The 18,601-nt window shown below is 29.7% G+C and overlaps 1 protein-coding gene across 1 annotated transcript in view; it reads left to right on the top strand.

Annotated features, from left to right (window-relative positions):
• The window catches only part of LOC126734076 (uncharacterized), a 97,477-nt gene that overhangs the window by 33,390 nt on the left and 45,486 nt on the right, over positions 1-18,601 (top strand). The window contains exon 5 of the mRNA XM_050437585.1: positions 16,451-16,505. Within this exon, the coding sequence (XP_050293542.1) occupies positions 16,451-16,505 (55 nt within the window). The remainder of the gene's footprint in view (positions 1-16,450; positions 16,506-18,601) is intronic.

Here is an 18,601-nt window from a genome sequence, read left to right as displayed (position 1 = left end):
TATCTGTACCTATAGTGTACAAAGTTACGCCTTTTTCGAATGCTGTGAATCTTTCCCAAATATAATTTACTTTCTTGCGAATTAGTCGGATGCGCCTCAAAGTAACCTAAGACATCAATTTTGGTTGCTTCATATATTATAAAGTGGTTCTTGGTTTCTTGGCTAGTTTTTTTAAATACACTAACATTTTATTTAAACGTATGATTTAAAAGCAAAAAGTACCTTCGGTCTGGTAAGTTAGGCATAGAAAATAAAGTAACATAACTTTTTTTGAGAAATAATATAATATTCTATTTTATCACATTTTTCTATATGCATGAAAGACATATTTTCTTTAAAAAATACAAACTTTAAGTCATTTACCCATGAAACTTGATTGAATTGCTACTTTAATTTTGATGACATTTATAAAACAAACGACCATTGTACATGAAAGCCATCTAGACATTTTTACAAAGGTGTTAATTTCTCAGTAATTTTTTATTTTTGGGTGAAACATCATATAATAACTTTTATTGAGGATTCAATTTAATGTGGTTTAAAAATTTTGCATACCAGATGTCCCATTAAAAAAAAAGAAACTTTTTAAAACAACTCGCGAAAGCATTGATCGATTTTTATATTATTTTCGCCATCGTAATCAACGAAAAAAATACTACTAGTTTGCTTATTTAACGGATATTTGTAGCTCCAATAATAACGAAGGTAGCAACAGTGCCGACTTAACTTTTAAAGCCCTGTATATGACTTCCCATGGATCTAAAATTTGTATTTCATATTAAATCCCATGGATCAAAAATATTCAATAAAAGTATTTAAAATGAAAGTCTATCTACATGGATTGTAGTATCATATAATATATTATATGCTTTATCTTATGATATGCTACGGGTGCGCTCACTTTGATCTCTTTCAGATGAGTCAAAGTTTGTTTCACAGCTGTCAAAGTTCTATTGGCCTTTGACATTTATTAGTTTTTCTTAAAAAATTAAACGCATATTAACTGGATCTTCATATTTCCAAAAAAGAAACACTTCGGGTATCCATAGGACATATTTGTGCTGTCTGGTTAAATACAAGTTAAAATTACATAAATTAAATACAGTTAATAAAAACTGGATAGTTATTGGGAAAAGCATGGAAAGACTTAAAAGAGAAGTTAATAATATTTATGTATATCGGAAGGCAAATCGAAGAATTGTTCACACAAGAGCTTAGAAGACTTGTCTTTTTCCTTTTATATTTTAACACTCCTTTCATTTAAAAAAGTCTAATAAAGGGTTGTATTTAAAAAAGTCTATTCAAGAATCTTCTAAGTATGACCGCCTATACTGCAGCAAAAAAACCACCAGCGAGCAGCTCCCCGGCTTCGCTTCCAAAAAATAATTTTCACAGGCCACGTGCTTTCTTGGATCGATTAAATCTGGATCGGGAGAAATGCGCAACTGAAAAGCGACGTTGTCAGCCCGACTCCTCAGAATAAAGATTCTCGTGTCCCTTCTGGTTATTTATTATTGCGGGACGCCGCCGGAAGAAAGTGATAATTAATTGGCTGCCCTGAAAGGGCATACAACTCTCCCAAGTCCATATAGCCCTTATTGAAAACCGTCTTTTGCTATGTGGTTTTACGTAAACTAGAAGTGCTTATAATTATGTATTTGTTTAATAAAATATATAAACAAATTATAATACATATAATAGCACTTAAAACAAATAGATATCTAACAAATTTACATATGTACGTTTTTTCCCAGATAAATAATTTGGCAACATTGTAAGGCTTTGCACCAAATTCCTTCCAGTTTTAATAGTTAACGAGGGATGTTCATAGTAATACCTCGAATTGCTTTTAGGAAAGGCCTTGTCATCAATCAACAAGAGATATAAAGATATTTTACTAAAAACTGTAGGGTTTTATAAAATTCTTAAACTTGCGAATTTACGTGAATATATATTTTATTAAAAGTAAATGAAATATTTTCTTACAAACATCATTTTAATATTTTCAAGGTTTTCCAAGAAAATGTTTTAATGACTTATTTTTTCTTTATCGTTTTTAATTCTAGGAAGTACTAGATAGTAATTTATCCTATCGCATCTAGTATTATTTCATTTATTTTCCTTTCAGTCTATTTTATCTTCCATCAGTCCAGAGATTTAAGGTAATAAATCTATAAAATAGAGATTCTTGCATTCTCGTTCGAACTTAGTTTGAATTCTAGTTTCAAGGAGTTCATCAGCTATTTTTAAACCTGTTACAAATTTCCAGAAATTTTTTTTGGGTATTTGCAGTTTCTTAAGATAATTTCAATTAGGCTTATTTTCAGTTCTTGTGCAACTGTTTACGGAAATATTATTCAAAAGATCAATATTTCATTGATCGCTAAATCTTTTCCTTTTTAGTTTCAGTTATTTAATCGTCATGACCATTCTAAACTTCAGTTGAAGAAATCTTTTAGTGTGCAAATTTCTATTCCAAAAATCTCCAGAAAAATCACCGCGGCTGCGTAAAGGAAAACCTTTTACGATATCAAGAGCGGTTTGAAAATAATACGCCACGTTGCCACCTTTGGGACATCACACGCAATTTGTCGCACGTGTTTCTATAAAATTAATTAAAAATGGAATTTGACCTAATTAAATCGCCATTTTTTGTTAATGAAAAGTATAGCAGTATTTTTATTCTTCCGTGACTAATTCGCATAATGACCCACAATAAAGTGAAACCAACTCTGTTTTACGGTAATAGGAATTTATGGAGACAAAGCGTGACAGGTATTTATAAATCTTATAGAGTTGATATTTTTATTGACGTTTATTATTAATATTTTTTAAATGGTTTGGATGTTACTGATCATAAGACATTTTATTTTTGATTTCTTAAGCCGCTCCTAATATTTTAATAGTTGGTGGTTGATAACTTTGACAATTATATGTATAGACACTTCTGAATAATTTATTTTTTATGCCGGATTACTGAAGAATCAGAAATTGTTGCACTATAAAAGTTTAAAGAAAAATAGAAAATAATACGTATTTTATGTTCATATTACTTAAATCACGGCTGAATCACCAAATAGGATATCTATCTTAACCCTTGTATAAAAAAATCACTAGTTCACTAACAACCATCACAATACACCATAACAAGAAAAAGGAAATAAATCTGGATATTATCTTTATTTTTTATATATGTTAACTTATCCTCACTAGTTGTTTATTTTACATAAGGTTTAATTTCAATCTTCTCCTGAAGATGCATCGGTGCCAAAATACTTCATCTAATAACATGCAACCCCAGTTTACAATATTTGCAATTTTCTGAGATAGTTCTTCTAAATCTTGCTTAGATATAAGAAGGTGACTAATATATTAGCAAGAACAGCTTTGACTACTTACTGACCCTTACAATATTAGTAGAATTAGGAAAATCATTCTTTCAGGATAGCCCTGTACCGGGTGTCCCAAAATGCTTCTAACAGGATAGAAGATCGCCATTTTTGAAAACAGCAAAAAAATTCAAAATGCGTTTTTTAGAGGAGACAATGCTCTTTTCAAAGGTGAGCAAATCTAGCCCTAATTAATTCATGCCCGAGAAACCATCCCTAACTTTTTTTTTCAAATGGCACTCATTTTTTTTTAATAGCGTGTTTAATTCTGAATACAATTGAAAAAAAGTTTTTTTTTCATTAATACGATTGAACGAATACATTGAATTCAACTATTAATATCAATAGTTCTCTACCTCTCACACTAATAATTATTTGTATTGAATTTTAAAACCCAGCTAGCCTATTTTTTAGGTGGCATATTTTTGTGATCTATTAATTAAATAATTATTTTTTAATTTATTTATTTATAAACCAATAAATAATAGTTTCCTTCAAAAATATGAGAAAATTGCGTTAATTTTTTAATTTTTTTAATAAAAAAAATATTTTTTTCATTGTAGTCAGAATTAAAAATGCTATTAAAAAATACTATAAAAAAGGGTCCATTTCAAAAAAAGGTTGGGGGTGCTTTTTCGGGCATGAATTAAGTTAAGGGTAGTTTTCAAAATATTTTAGCGAGAGCATCGTCTCCATAAAAAACGCATTTTGAAATTTTTTGCTCATCTTCAAAAATGGCGAAGTTATATGCTGTTAAAAGCATTTTGGGACACCCGGTATATTGTTTTATTGATAACACTACAAAATAATTGTGAGTCTATCATATAATTGGGATGACACTAAGTAACTAACCAAAGCCCTAAAGCGACCAAAAGAAAATTAAATAGACATAAGTTTATTGTGAACAAAATTCAGTCCAGAATGACTATTTCTTATTCCTGCTTCTTATAGATTAATAATTAGTTATTCTCGCTTTTCTGCTGTAATCAATAATATTAGATGGCTTAAAATAAGAGCTTTTATTTCTTTAACACCAAAATACTTAAACAAGATTTTAATGTCAAAAAACATGGAAATATATTAACAAATAATAACAACAACTTAATTCCTTCATAAAATCCACGGAAGATGTTATTGAAAAATTCAAGTAGTCAAAACCCGTAGTAGTCAATACTTTTCATATACAAGTCTAGAGCTCCTGAAATTCATAAAAACATGTTAATATCTGGCAACATCGGTTAGCTTCTGGAATCTAGGCTCACTAGATAGGCGACATCGTGTCCTGCAAAACCTCCTGGATGACGTAGTCCTGCTATGCCGTAAACATCGTCCCGCGAACGCTAAAATCGCTCTGTAAATTAATAGAAAAACCGAATTTTCGTTCCGTTGATAGTTGTGCCCTTGTGAGCGCACCCGTGTTTTGTACATTAAACAGCGCGTTTTCCGGATATTTTTTGTTTCATTTAAAAGTGGTTTGTGATTTGATTAATTGCTTGGGTTACGGATAAGAAAGCAGGACCTACTTTGAAATGTTGGTGTTAATTACGTTACGGTGTGTTGTACATTTGTTAGAAGAAAATGTTCTTATTGTTATAGGAGTTAATGGTGGGTGAATATACGCAACTACGTAAAGTTTTGTTTTGGGTAAATAAACAATATATTTTAAGTACGCAATAGCAACAAATTTAAATATTGTTTTTATTTTAAAATATATTTCTCAATAAATGTAAATAGTGTCCCAAAACAAATTAATTAATAACAAAGACATTATATTTTCTGCATAATAAAAATGGATTTTGTTTGTGGTTTTAATGTTCAATAACGCTTGTGAATCTAGACGAGTTTTCTGATAATCCAAGCTTTGAAGCCATAAAAAACGTTAAATCAGATCATTTTGTATATTACTAATTTAATTTGGGTAAATATTTCTCATTTATTTTATTTAAAAAATATGTGATATTTATAAGATTTTTTAAAAAATAATATTAATTCTTATTTAGCCTTAATCTTCCAAAGAATAAATTAATGCAATTTCAACAGCAGCATTCAATCGACAGCAATCAAGTTGTAATTTTTTATTGTTTACTACTGTAAATAATATTTTTTGAAATAACAAACTGAAGTTTGGTCAGGAGTCATAAGTTAATATGGAATAATTATAAAAGGTTAAGGAATTTTGCGTTGACATCTGTAAGAAGAGAGAAATCAGCCTCAAATTTATCAATTCCCAAGATGCGACTACTATCTGGAAGCGCTTGAAAATCGCTGGAATTTATCTAAAATCAAAACCGCAATTACCGTATAATTTTAGGGACGCAAATGATATCAATAATTATTTTCTTACAGGATTTTCTAATATTTTGGCTGATTGGGAACTTATTGAACATTTTAATTCCAGATTCAGTGAGGCAAGGTTTGATTTTCGTCTTCCAAGAGGTTAAGCTTATCATAAGCAAGCTAAAATCAAACGCTGCTAGAGCAGACGGAATTACATTGACTATGTTAAAACTAACTATTCCACTTTTGTTAAATCATATCACTCATATCGTTAATGTTTGCCTGGAAAGAAGATATTTCCCTATAGCCTGGAAGACAGCCGTAATATGTTCAATAGCCAAAGTTAATTCTTCAACAAAACCAAAAGACTTAAGACCAATTAGTTTATTATCTGTGATTAGTAAAATTTTGGAAAGGATTATTTACAATCAATTGTTTGCGTATGTAAATGAAATAATAGACAGCAATTTGTTAGAATTCCCGCTGGTGAATCAGATTGTGCAGAAGTTATGTCTGGGGTGCCACAGGGCTCCATTCTAGGGCCACTTTTATTTTTGCTGTATACTTTTGATTTAGGCAAAGCTGTTGAATTGTCCCAAACTCAAAGTTATGCCTATGATACACAGCTTATTTATACTTTTGATCCATTAGAATATAATAAAATTGAAACAAATGTAAACTCGGACCTTGGGAAAATTAACCTATACGCAAGAAACACAACTTATTTTTAAATGCAGAGAAGACTAAAGTTTTACTTTTCTCCTCTATGCAACATTCTGGGTTTTTAAAGGAATACCTTAACTTTGAAATAAATGGCGAAGTGTTAAAGTTCACTGAGGCGTCCAGAGATTTGGATGTTTGTTTGGATTCTCAATAAAGATTTTACCAACATATATCTAACTTATGCAGGGCCTGCTACTTATCGCTAAAGGTCCTGTATGCGAACAAACATATTTTAAATTTTAAAGTTCGAAAAAAGCTTTGCGAGTCTTATGTTTTTTCCAAAGTATATGATTGCCTAATTTTATATTATCCATGTTTAAGTTTTGTAGACAGACAACGATTGCAAAAAATCCAAAATAATTGCGTTAGATTTATTTACAACTTAAAAAAATTCGATCATATTTCTCACAACATTAATCAGCTTCAGTGGCTTAATGTTTCTTTTTCGTATCAGTACTTTTTGATGATATTTGCATTTAAACTACTTAAAACATCTGTTCCGCAGTATTTAAGATCCAAATTATTGTTTCGACAAGAGGTTCATATAGTATAATAAGTATATCAAACATTTTAGTTAAAAAAATCTTTTTACATTTCGCAAAAAAATTAAAGAAATACTTTTTAGTTCTCAGCAAGACGTGGTTAAGTTAGAGCCTGTTAATATTATGCTATTAGATTATATCGTATTTATTAATTGTTAAGTTAAAAAAATTAAAAAATTGTTAAATAAAATTTATTAATTAATCTAGTTAATTTAAGAAATTTTAGGGTTAATGTTGAGTAGCTGGCCTTAAAGTTAGCTAGACTTTGCCTTTTGAGAAATATACTTTTCCTCTTGAAGTTGTATTTTTCTTAATAAAAACATTTATTATTATTATTATTATTATTATTATTATTATTGTTATACTTAGAAATGAATATGTGAACATGTTTCTTATATTAAATGAACATCAGTTCATCAATTTTTTTGAAGAATCCCGTAAAATAAACCATATTCTTGCTCATGCTGAATGACCCTAATTTACGCTTTTTGATAGTGAGAAATGCTCCTGGAGAAACATCAATAAAAATAAAGATATTCATATCGATGAAGCGGGCTAAAATACAGAATCAGAGATTTGAATAATAGTAAACGTTTTCATTAAATAAAGTCGCAAGTTTCTTAGATAATTATTTCAAAAATGTTATCTTAGTTATTTTTTATTAGTGGTTTTTTTCATAGAATTAAGAATGAATTCCAAATAGAGTATAATAAAAAATATTCAAATAGAGCGTAAAATTCCTTAAAATGTCTCGATAACCGTTTATTTAAAATAGACTTTACTAAAGACAAAAAAATGTGATGAATCATAACGTTACATCTATTAATGAAATTGAAAAAATGAAAAAATGTAATGAAAAAGGTTTTTTTTACTAGATTAGTTTTTTTTTTTTAATGGAGTTATATCAAAGATTTCGAAAATATAAAAAAATACACATAGAAAATTTTTAGCGTCCGCAATTTTTGTGGGCTTATTTATGAATCTTTATCTTTCGTATTCATCCCATATTTGTTGTTACAAAAATATTAATAATTTTTTATAATAAGTTCGATTTTTGATTCAATTATTAAGGTCAAGACAGTTACATTTTACGAGTTCACGTGAAAAGATGCCTTAAAAAGACATATGAGATTGACCGTGCAAGACTAGTGGCTTTACTCGAAGAAGGTCACTCTCAAAAGTTTGTATCTAATAAAGTTGGAGTTTGGCAAAGTGATGTGTGTCGCACTTGGAATTGGTATCTCCAGAAAATTGGCGTGAAGGCGTCCAACTAATCAACAACAAAACTGTTATATTTAATTAACTGTCCGAAGAAACCCAACTATGGCAATATCAGCACTCCAAAAAAATTTGCGTGATGCTTTGGAAGATTAAATAGCGGATGTACATTGTGGAGGCGAATTCTGACAACAGGTTTTAGGTGTCGCTGACCATTAAGAGTACCCTAACCTCAACCTAAGCACAAAGTTCATCGATCACAGTGGGCACAAGAGCACATGGCTTTACCTGCAGAATCTTGGAACTCGGTGGTTTTTTGAGATGAAACAAAAATTTGTTTGGTGCAGGATAGTCATCGGATATAGATATGGAAGCAGCCAATAAGAGCTGGCCAGCTTGCTCATGTACCACTCTTTGCAGGAGAGGCTATGGTCTGCCCTGATCTTATAATGATCGCTCTGAATTAATTTATATGCAAGGTACAATGACTGGTGACAAATACATAGGGAGATACTAGACCCTTATGTCAGGCTATGGCGAGGAGCTGGTGCTGGTACATTGCTAGACATGAATCCCATAAAATATGCCTGAAACATGCTTTCCAGCTCATTGCTCAGGCAGAATGGCATAATGTTATAAAATATTAAACAAAAAAGGCAGGTGTCTCCAAGCTTGCATAAATACTTGAGGTGGAAATTTATGGTATTAAAGTTTACCAGAATCTTTATTAAGAAAAACTATCAAGTTTTAACTTTAATTTATATTAAAAATAACCCTATATTTAAAAAAAAAGATCTTAAGAGTAATAAAATTTTTTCACAAGCATTTTTGTTGCTTTCCTAACTAAAAGTAAACAATTAATAAATTTATAATTTATTTTTTCCGATAAAAAAATGTTTCGAAAATTTAGGGTGATGCAAAATTTTTGAATCCAGCTGTATTATTTTTGAAATGTAGCTTTAACTCCTAATATATTGCAAAGAAAGCGTCTAAATCACAATTGAGTCAATAAAGTGTTACGCAAAAAATATATGGTTAATGGATTCATCTATTCTAACACCCTTTATATATTCTTTAAATAGGCTTTTTAATAAAATATTTCTGTTAATAAAAAACCCTCTGAAAATGCATATTTCCAGTAAATGTAAAACATTTATTAATTTACTGCCTCAATATTTCCAACTAGGACTAATGATCGTTTTACAGTATTTAAAACGCCACACTCGAACCGCTTTTCATGAGAATCCAATGGAAAATAAATTTTCGATTTCCATTGTTCGACGAGCTTCATGGTTTCTAGCTTTTGTTTAACATTTCGTTCACGTTTCAAAAAGAAATTTTTAAAACGCTAGACTGAACGGAATAAATATTTTTTAAGATGCACGCTGCTGGATTAATGTAATTTTAACGGCCGTGTTAAAATGTATGTATGTAACAATCAATAGCTTCTTATACAGCCGCTATACTCTTTTTTAATCCCCTTCGTTCGACAATTGAAAAAAATACAGGTCAAGCAACTTCTTTTTATGGGCTTGTCTGTCTTTCCAGACCCAGGCATATGATTTAGGTTCTCAAAGGACTTTTTTTCTTTGCACGTGGTTTTAAAATGTTTTTATTGTCTTGGATAAATTTGTAATAGAGGATTTGCAGTATACGAATAATTTACATTTTTTGATTCAGTAAACTTAATAACAGCACTTTACATTTAGTAATACAAACCGCGCAATATATTAGCTACTTAATAAATTATTATCACCAATTTCAGCCGAGATAAAGCTAGTAAAATTCAAGTTGGTGCTGTAAAGTTCCGAAATCTTTAATAACAATATTTCTTTAGCACCATTATAATGGATATTTGCTTTCAGATTTTAAAAGCGTTGATTTAAAAAGTTTTGTTGTTCTACTCTTCAATACTTTATATTTCAATACTTTATACTTCAATACTTTTATTTTTATACCTAAAATATTTTCATAGGGTCTATTATCTCTATTTCTTAAATCTTAACAGTACTTAAGTTATTTTAAAGGATGCTCCTTATTAAAAACTAACTGAGTTTAATATTTAATTTATTAAGATTAGTGATTACTTAAAAAAAGTAAGAAATTTGTCCACTCATTTGTGACTACTGCGTATTACTTCTACAGAAACATGAAATGTTTGGAAATCATCATAAGAATATGGTGATAAATTAATTATCTTATGAAAACTTATAACAAATGTCCATTCAATAAAACGAATAATTTGCCGGGATACTCCGCAAGATGGGAAGCAAACGAAATAAAGGTGACACCTGCCGAAAAGTGTTTCTACTTTTTGGGCTTCTATAAGATAAGTTGCCTTAGGAAATAAGAGAAGAAAACTAATTTGTGAAATCATTTCCGTTTTTGGAGAAAAAATACAAAAAGTCCTATTGTAAGAAGTATTCCGACAAATTTATCGTTTTATCCTTTACCTTTCAGTGCTTACTTTTTTTTAATGTCCATTTATTTATGAATTCTGTCCAAAAAGCCCTCAAGTTGTCATTTTTATATGAGAAATCATATAGTATAAGTTCTGCAGTCTATAAATATTTTTTTTACTTTTTCTTATATTGCCGAAAGTGTCCTTAAGTCTCAATTAAGGACGTTTTCGTTTTTTGCAGGTGTCTCTTAGATTTCCATAAAAAGCCAATCACTTATAGCTTGAATTCAGAGTTTTGCCCTTTTATGTAAACCTTATGTTTGTGAATAAAAATACTTTTAGGTAAATTTATTCCAAAGGATTTAAGAATATGCTACATATAGGGTATCTGTAGATAGTAGTCTACATTATACTATTGAAATTTTAACGATCCACAACAACCATCTACATTTTCGAATAACCTTAAGACTTTGCTAGTCCCCATTTCACTTTTTTCATATCTATTTAAGATCGTAGAAATGTTGGTTAAGCAAAAAATGTTGACATTCCTCACAAAGCACAGCATTTTAAGCAAATGTGATTGTAGCTGTTGGGAGGGTTTAAGCATAAATGATGCAATGTTTGTCTTTTTGGAAGACGTTTATTTAATCTTGAATATTAGTGACGCAACCTCAGCGGTCGTTTATGATTAATCGTTTATTATTTAGAAATGGAATAAGTAGAATAAATCATTCTTGTTTAGCAAAAGGCAAATTAGCAAGTCAATGGATGACTTATCTACGGTAAGCCCAATAGATCATGGAGTTCCCCGGAGTTTCTTCTCTATATAAATGACCTTGTATCTCTTGATATAAAAGGTCGTTTCACAATTTTTGCAGATTTAACCTTCACAATTCTATGGATTCATAAAAATCATGTATCATTAATTGAAACAATGGTGTGATTCTAATATCTTGTCTTTAAACATAAATAACAACAAATTATTGGTATTTCAGGTTGTCTGCATTGCTCAGATAAATAATAGGAAATAAATTACTGTAATATCTTATTTATTTAATTTATTTACTCTAATTTATTTAAAATTATGAGTTCCTGAAGTTGAAGCTGATCTTTGGTAAATAATTTATTCTAATGCAATCGATTTATTATTACTATTAACCATCTTTTTGAAATCAGTATTTTGCTCTATCTGTCGAATATGCATTCCTTTAGATAAGTTTTTACCTTTAGTACAAATTTAGATATACGCAACTTACTACATTTAGTATTAATTTAAAAAATAACTCATTTGGAAAACTTGCAACTAAGTAATATATAGTTTCACTAAAGAAGACAACAGTAACTACCATAACAGTAATTGTTGCATTAGACCTTGCTTCCATTAGACGTTCACAACATATATTTTATCTGACAGAAAAAACTATAAATTATATAATAATACAAGTGCATACATCTATTAATTAGTTATATCAATATACAATATCTGTTAAATATTTTCTTTTATCTTTCCCTTAAATTTCTACATGCATTTCTATGAGAAAGATTTTGTTTACCATATCTATATGAAAACAATCTATATGAAATGCTTTCTCTTGGAGAATACTTTGCTAATGAATATACGAACCTTTAAAAATATATTACTTTCCATGTTTCTAGGTATTTGTTAAGGCCTTTACAATATCTACGAACATAATAAATCAAACAAATTTAACCTTTTGGAGAAAACAAATCAATTTTTGGCCACCCGCATTTTGAAAGGTGTTCTAGCCACACTCATGTTATTGATGACTCTCAATGAAACGCATTTGTACCAAATAGGGAGCAGAATAATAAGCTTTTGAAATAGATAAGGGTGTGTACTCTAAATATCTGCTGTAACTGTGGGGTGGGATGATTAAACTTATATTTTTACTTAAATTCTATGAAACGGTTGTATTGACGTTGTTCGTATTGAGATTAGAAATGGGGGAATTGATATGTTTCATCTGTTTGGTAAATGGATCCATCACCATTATTAAATGATATGTGATGTTTTTTTCATAAATATTGCCTTGTCAAGGAGATAAAAAAAATCAAATAAAAGAAAAATACGACTAAACTTAATATAAGTTTTCGATATATCATAGTTTTATTAGATTCTTTCTATCGTACCCTCTTCTTTGCCAATATATAACCTTTGACAGTTTTTTTAGTTTTACATGGCCTCATATATAAAGAGGAAACTATCTGAAATTGACAAATATTTAATTATAAGATCTCAATCCTTTTAATAAAAAAAAATCATTTACATTTTTTTAATTAAAAACAAACCCCTTAAATTAATTTAGTCCAGATATTCATAACGAAAAAATCATCAAGCTATGTCAATGAAAATACGAAAACAAGGACGTTATAAAAGATGATGGCTTTTTTACGAGAGTTCATCTGAAGTTACAAGCCATAGATTCAAAATGGGCTTTGAGGAAACAGGGTTGAACTTCAACCATTTTCACTTTTTTACTTTCCTTTGTAAGAAAAGTTTTTGCCTTTTATCACGGCGCATTTTCCCGGAGCAAAGAAGAACGGGAAAAGCTTGTTTGCTGATTAACGGTTTTTCTTATGCGAATATGCATGTGTGTTATAAAGGGACAAATAAGTTTGAAAAGGATGACTGCTGGCATAAGAACGTAATTTATTTTATGTTGATAAAGAAAAATAAGGATATAAAAAATGTTTGACATATAAATATCTCCTTTTAGAATTGCTGCTTTGGACATGCTTTTTAGGCGATATTATTAGGGAAAGTGCTCTCAGGATATAATGCGTATAATCCTACTGAAAGTCAAATCTAAGAAAAAATATGACATATAGAAACGATAGATTTTTCGTAGAACTAGAGACTCCTAGAATATCTCTCTACTTGAAAAATAGCAGCGATTTAGAACTCACTTTCTGAAAACGTCTTTCCTTTACACTATAACTTGACTTGTTTAAAAAAAGAATAGGTTTTGCCCTAGAAGGGCAATCTAGACGTTCTAGAATTAAAAAAAAAATCATTGATATTTCTTCAATCATTCTTATTATACGGTGACATTGATTTATTTATCCCTTGCCCTTACCGAGTTTACATTAAGGCATGAATGTTTTTTCTTATACTTGGTAGTAGCTGATTCTAAAATCTGTTTCAGCATCGCTTTGGATAATGCTATCGTTGAAAATCGGAAAAAATATTATGTTTTAAATCAGTAATCAGTACCACGACTTATTTCTATATTAAAATTTACCCCAATTAATAATTTACGTTCCTTTTCCTTAAACCGCAGACCGCAACCATTAAACCTGGTTTTCGTTGGCTCTGACAGTAAAGGCACTTTTGGCACGAAACTCGCGGACATTTTCTATGGGCCAGCGACTTTTAAGATTGTCGATAAGAATAAAGGCTCTAATTTGTCGTGTCGAAAGTTAAGGAGTTCACGACTTTCTCGTGGGATCGGTAACGATTTTTTTTTTTATTTTTAGAGTTTATTTTAAACTGTAAGTTTGTTCCGTCGGTAGTTTACGATGTTGCATATAAAAACCTTTTGGATTGTTATATTAATTATGTGATAATGAGTAAGGATAATAGTTAGTTCTCTAATTATATCCGTCTACATGAACTGGCAAACTTGGCAATTTTAATAATATTACTGATGTTTGATGTAGAAAATGAAACATCCTTTAAAAAACTTCCTGTAATAGCTTTTTTTGTAAATCAATTTTATACTTGGTATGCAATTTTAAATAAAATAAAATAAAGTGATGCATGCATGTTTAAAGTTAGTTATAAGATAAACTTGTGATGAAACTACAATAATTTATATGGTCATTAAATATCATTTCCATTAACCCTTTATAGTTTCTCTATGCAAACAATACCAAAATAAACCTCCAGAGGCCATTATGTGTTACAAACTGGGGGATACATCAAGTAGGCCCTTGTGGCACAATGAAATATTTAAAACGATATTACTTTGCGTATACCCTACCATATGACTTTCTGTTTGAGTTAATCGAACATCGAACATAAAATGCAAGAGTCAATTGTTTTTTTTTTTGCATTGTTTGTTTTACATGTATGTATGTATACATGCTTTGCTAATAAATTGGGCAGGCTCGTGGAGGCTAATATTGATTTCATAAGGGTACTTACTTATTAATATATTCATTAAATTTATTACTTTATATACTGGGTAATTTTAGTGACATTAGAAAATATAAAAAATATTTGAGGAATGTTTACAGTATAATGAAGTTTTTATTTGCTTCACTAAAAAATTAAGTTACACAAATGTAAGCACAACCTTCTTATAGCTGGAGGACCTATATCTAATAATTTAGAGCTAAATTTGGATTTTTACAAAAATTGGTACCATATCCAATTAAGTTATGCTCGTATTAATTAATATAAGATAGCGTTAATGTACAGGTTGGTGCATTGAAAATTACACATTGTCCAAAATAATGCAGCTTTTGCTCCACGGCCTCTAAGAAGAGGCATTTTCTGTTTTTATTTTTTACAGAATTACAAAAATATCGATATGTCTCATTTTGCTGTGTAACTGCATTCTGCACTGTTGAATTTTGAAGCGTTCCTATTGTTTGCTTAACCAATTAGGGCTGTTTATACTTCTTGCGAAAGAGTTCTAATTGATAAATGGTTATTTGGAAGCAATTCGACATTACAATGTAGGGATTTGTTTTCAATTACATATAAAAATAGACTAAATCCTTGCGGTCAAACCATTTTAAATGTAGTTTCGAATTTTGGGATATCCCATTGAAATCCTAGAAGTAGATTCAACACGATTAAGTAGAAGTGTTAAAGAAAAAATGAGTATGGACCATACTGATATCACTATTTGAAAAAACATGGGTGTAATGTTTCAATTATTCCAAAACTTAGGATATTTGCAGAGATGTTTTTTGAAGACTATTGGCGAAGATTAGAATTTTTTGTCATCCCATTTGAAAATTAAATTTTTGGTTTCGAAACATTCTATTTTCAAATAAATCTTCTTTTCCATTGTAAGGGAAATAAATTCCTTCCATTGCTCAATATTGGTCCCGGGAAAATTTTGTATGGTCAATTTCCCGGAACCGTTTTTAATTTCGTATCCTTAAAAATTGAATATTTAGGCTACCATATTAAAGGGATATTTTTTATTGATTATGATATATATCAATATGTTGATATTGACACTTTAGTCCAAAAATGCCTGAAATTGCTACATATACTGCAATTATGGTAAAAGCATTTTTAACAAATGCGTTTTCCACCCGTTTTATTAGTAGACTGGCGATATTAAATAAATTCTAGATCTCCAAATTTGTCCCAAAATTACTTTTATTTTTGGGGTTATCTTAAAGAGACTATTTACAGACACGAATTTAGTAGGCAACCAAATTTATGAAAATTTCAAGTGAAAATTATTTAATGTAAACTCTTTTGGAAGTACGAAAAGTTTTTATGATAGGTTGACTTATTATTTATTGTTTAGCCAAAGAAAAAGATCTGCTTGAGCCCTTTATTTAAAGAGTAAACTTTTGTTAATTTATTTTTTAGATTTTTTATTTTATTTTGTGTAAATGTTGGTACTTTTATCAGAGTTTATATTTAATTTTAATTATGCTATACACAGCATAATAAACATTCTGTAAATACAATTTTATGCGAGTTGTACACTGATGTAACACAATTTTTTCCATCAGTCAGATGCTTACCAACGACGTAACAGGCGAGTAGCAGAGCACACGAAATGCGTACACAGATTTCCCAACCTCTATACAATATTAAGACCTCTAAATCTCTTTTTTTCTAATCTTCTTAATCTAACTAATCTTCTTTTTTTATATCAAAGCTTAAATATTATTTTCTGTTTTAGGTCTAGCGAATTTCTAGGATGTATTTCCTTTGGTGTTGAGGATGTTTGCAATAAGGTAAGATTTTAATATTTTTTTATTAATTAAAAAATAATCGTTGCAAACAAGCAATTTCAATTAATTTTCCACTGTTCGTTTTTCTATACTATCTCTATACAAAAAAAATCTGTAATAAATCTCAGCTTTCCGCCAATCTACCCAGTCAACAACGAAACCCGATTACCGGTAATTACTTACTGAAACGTTCACTTTGAAATAGGAGCCCTTGAGAATAAAGCCCTGGAGAATAGCACAACCCCATGAGCTTCTCAAAGTAAGCTCTAATTATAACATTATAAATTGCTCTATGTTATAAAATAGAAAGAAAATATATTAAGGGCAGTTTAGGGATAATAATAGTTTTATGTGATTTTGGTTTTAAATATCTAAAATTCTATGAATTGTTAAATTCAGTATTGCGTAATCAAAATTACTGAATATTTATTTAAATTACTAGGACTAATTTTATTATTTAAAACCGACTTTTTAATATAGAGTTTTTATATAGTTATTTAATATCTTTGAACTCAAAACAGTTACTTATTGCTTTACGGAAAGAAAATTCTGTCTGCTGATACAAATATATCGTACTAATTACGGGAGGAACTGAATAATGTATGGATTGCATGTTTATGCATGTTTATGACTGTGGGCATTGTCTTGGATGTCAAAATACATACAACGTTAAATATTTTTTTCTATTTTTAATATTAATTAGTGATTAAAGTGCAAATGCAATTTCTTTTAGCAATACATTTACTTTAAATCTCCTAATTTTACTGCTAGATATACTGTTTCTGACTTATCCTTATACCTTGTGTTTTTAATTTTTATATTATTGAAACTTTATAAAACTGATCATGGAAATTTAATTTCCATTTTATAAACTTTATCGGGCAATTTCATTAAAGCTTAAATTTTTAAAATAGACGAGAGCCTCCAAGTCGAGGGCTTTATAGATTCCTTATTAAAAGTTTCCTGATTAAAAATTATTAAAAAAATGCATTATAGATAGCTAATACATGTTTAAACGACAATCTAATTATTATTTATCTTAAGACTCGTTAGTAAAGCTCTCTAAACCTTTCATCGTTGAAGGATCAAAACATGTTTTTAAAAAGGCACGTACAGCAATGTCTTTTGCACTTTACGGCATGCATAAAGTCCACTTTTTATGCTTGTTTTTCTTTGTTTTCTCTTCTCTCATTTAAAACGATGTTGCTGATAACACAAAAAAAGTCTAAAAAGCATGTCGATGTTTTAAGCGCAAGTCAGTAGTTGACGTATGCTCATTTATTCTTTACGGATTCTTTTTGAATATTAGAGCCAAATTTTGTAGTGTAAGAATTTTAGGTCGTTCTCTGGTCGTCGGCATATCAAATATTATTCAGTCTGACTCCGCTCAAAAGGATACCTTCTTTTACCTCGTTGAAATTTTTTTCGGAATGTAAGTTGAATATGAAAGGCGACAGTACACATCGCTGTGTAATTTCACGGTATATTTTTACCTGTTCGGCTATATCTCCGTCAAGTCTTAAGCATTCTGTCTGATTCCAGTAGAGATTTTAAATTAATCTAATATCTTTATCGTCCAAGCCGGTCTCTTTCGGAATATTGATCATTTTATGATGTTGAACGCCACTAAATACATTTTCATGATCGCTTGGACATGCGTATACTTCACTGCATTTCTGGATCAGGACTTAAGCTCCAAAAAGTACCTCTCTGGTTCCGGCTAGAGTAACACCAGTATTAGCAAAATTAAAGAAAATTTCAATATTCGAAATCAGCTATATAATGTCCAAGACTCCCAGAATAATGCTTTGAAAGTTTTTTTTCTATTAAGCCTATTTAGTATATGGCGCTATAAAGCGTTACATGTATATTTTATTCACGCATTTCTTTATACGTTATACGTTTAATTTGAATGCTTTGAAGGAACCAATATAAAGTCCAGAAGCATCAGCACTATTGTCAAGACGTTAACATTTATTTTAAAATAATAAAAATTGTAAATATTGAGACTTTAGTAATTAGTTACAAAGACTTGCAGATGGCGCCTATTAATATTCCATCCACGCCAACCAATTCAGACTTCACAATGGACCTTGCAT

The sequence above is a fragment of the Anthonomus grandis genome, chromosome 3 (genome assembly GCF_022605725.1).
Source record: "Anthonomus grandis grandis chromosome 3, icAntGran1.3, whole genome shotgun sequence".
Lineage (NCBI taxonomy): Eukaryota > Metazoa > Arthropoda > Insecta > Coleoptera > Curculionidae > Anthonomus > Anthonomus grandis.
This window is presented reverse-complemented; position numbering and strand designations above follow the sequence as displayed.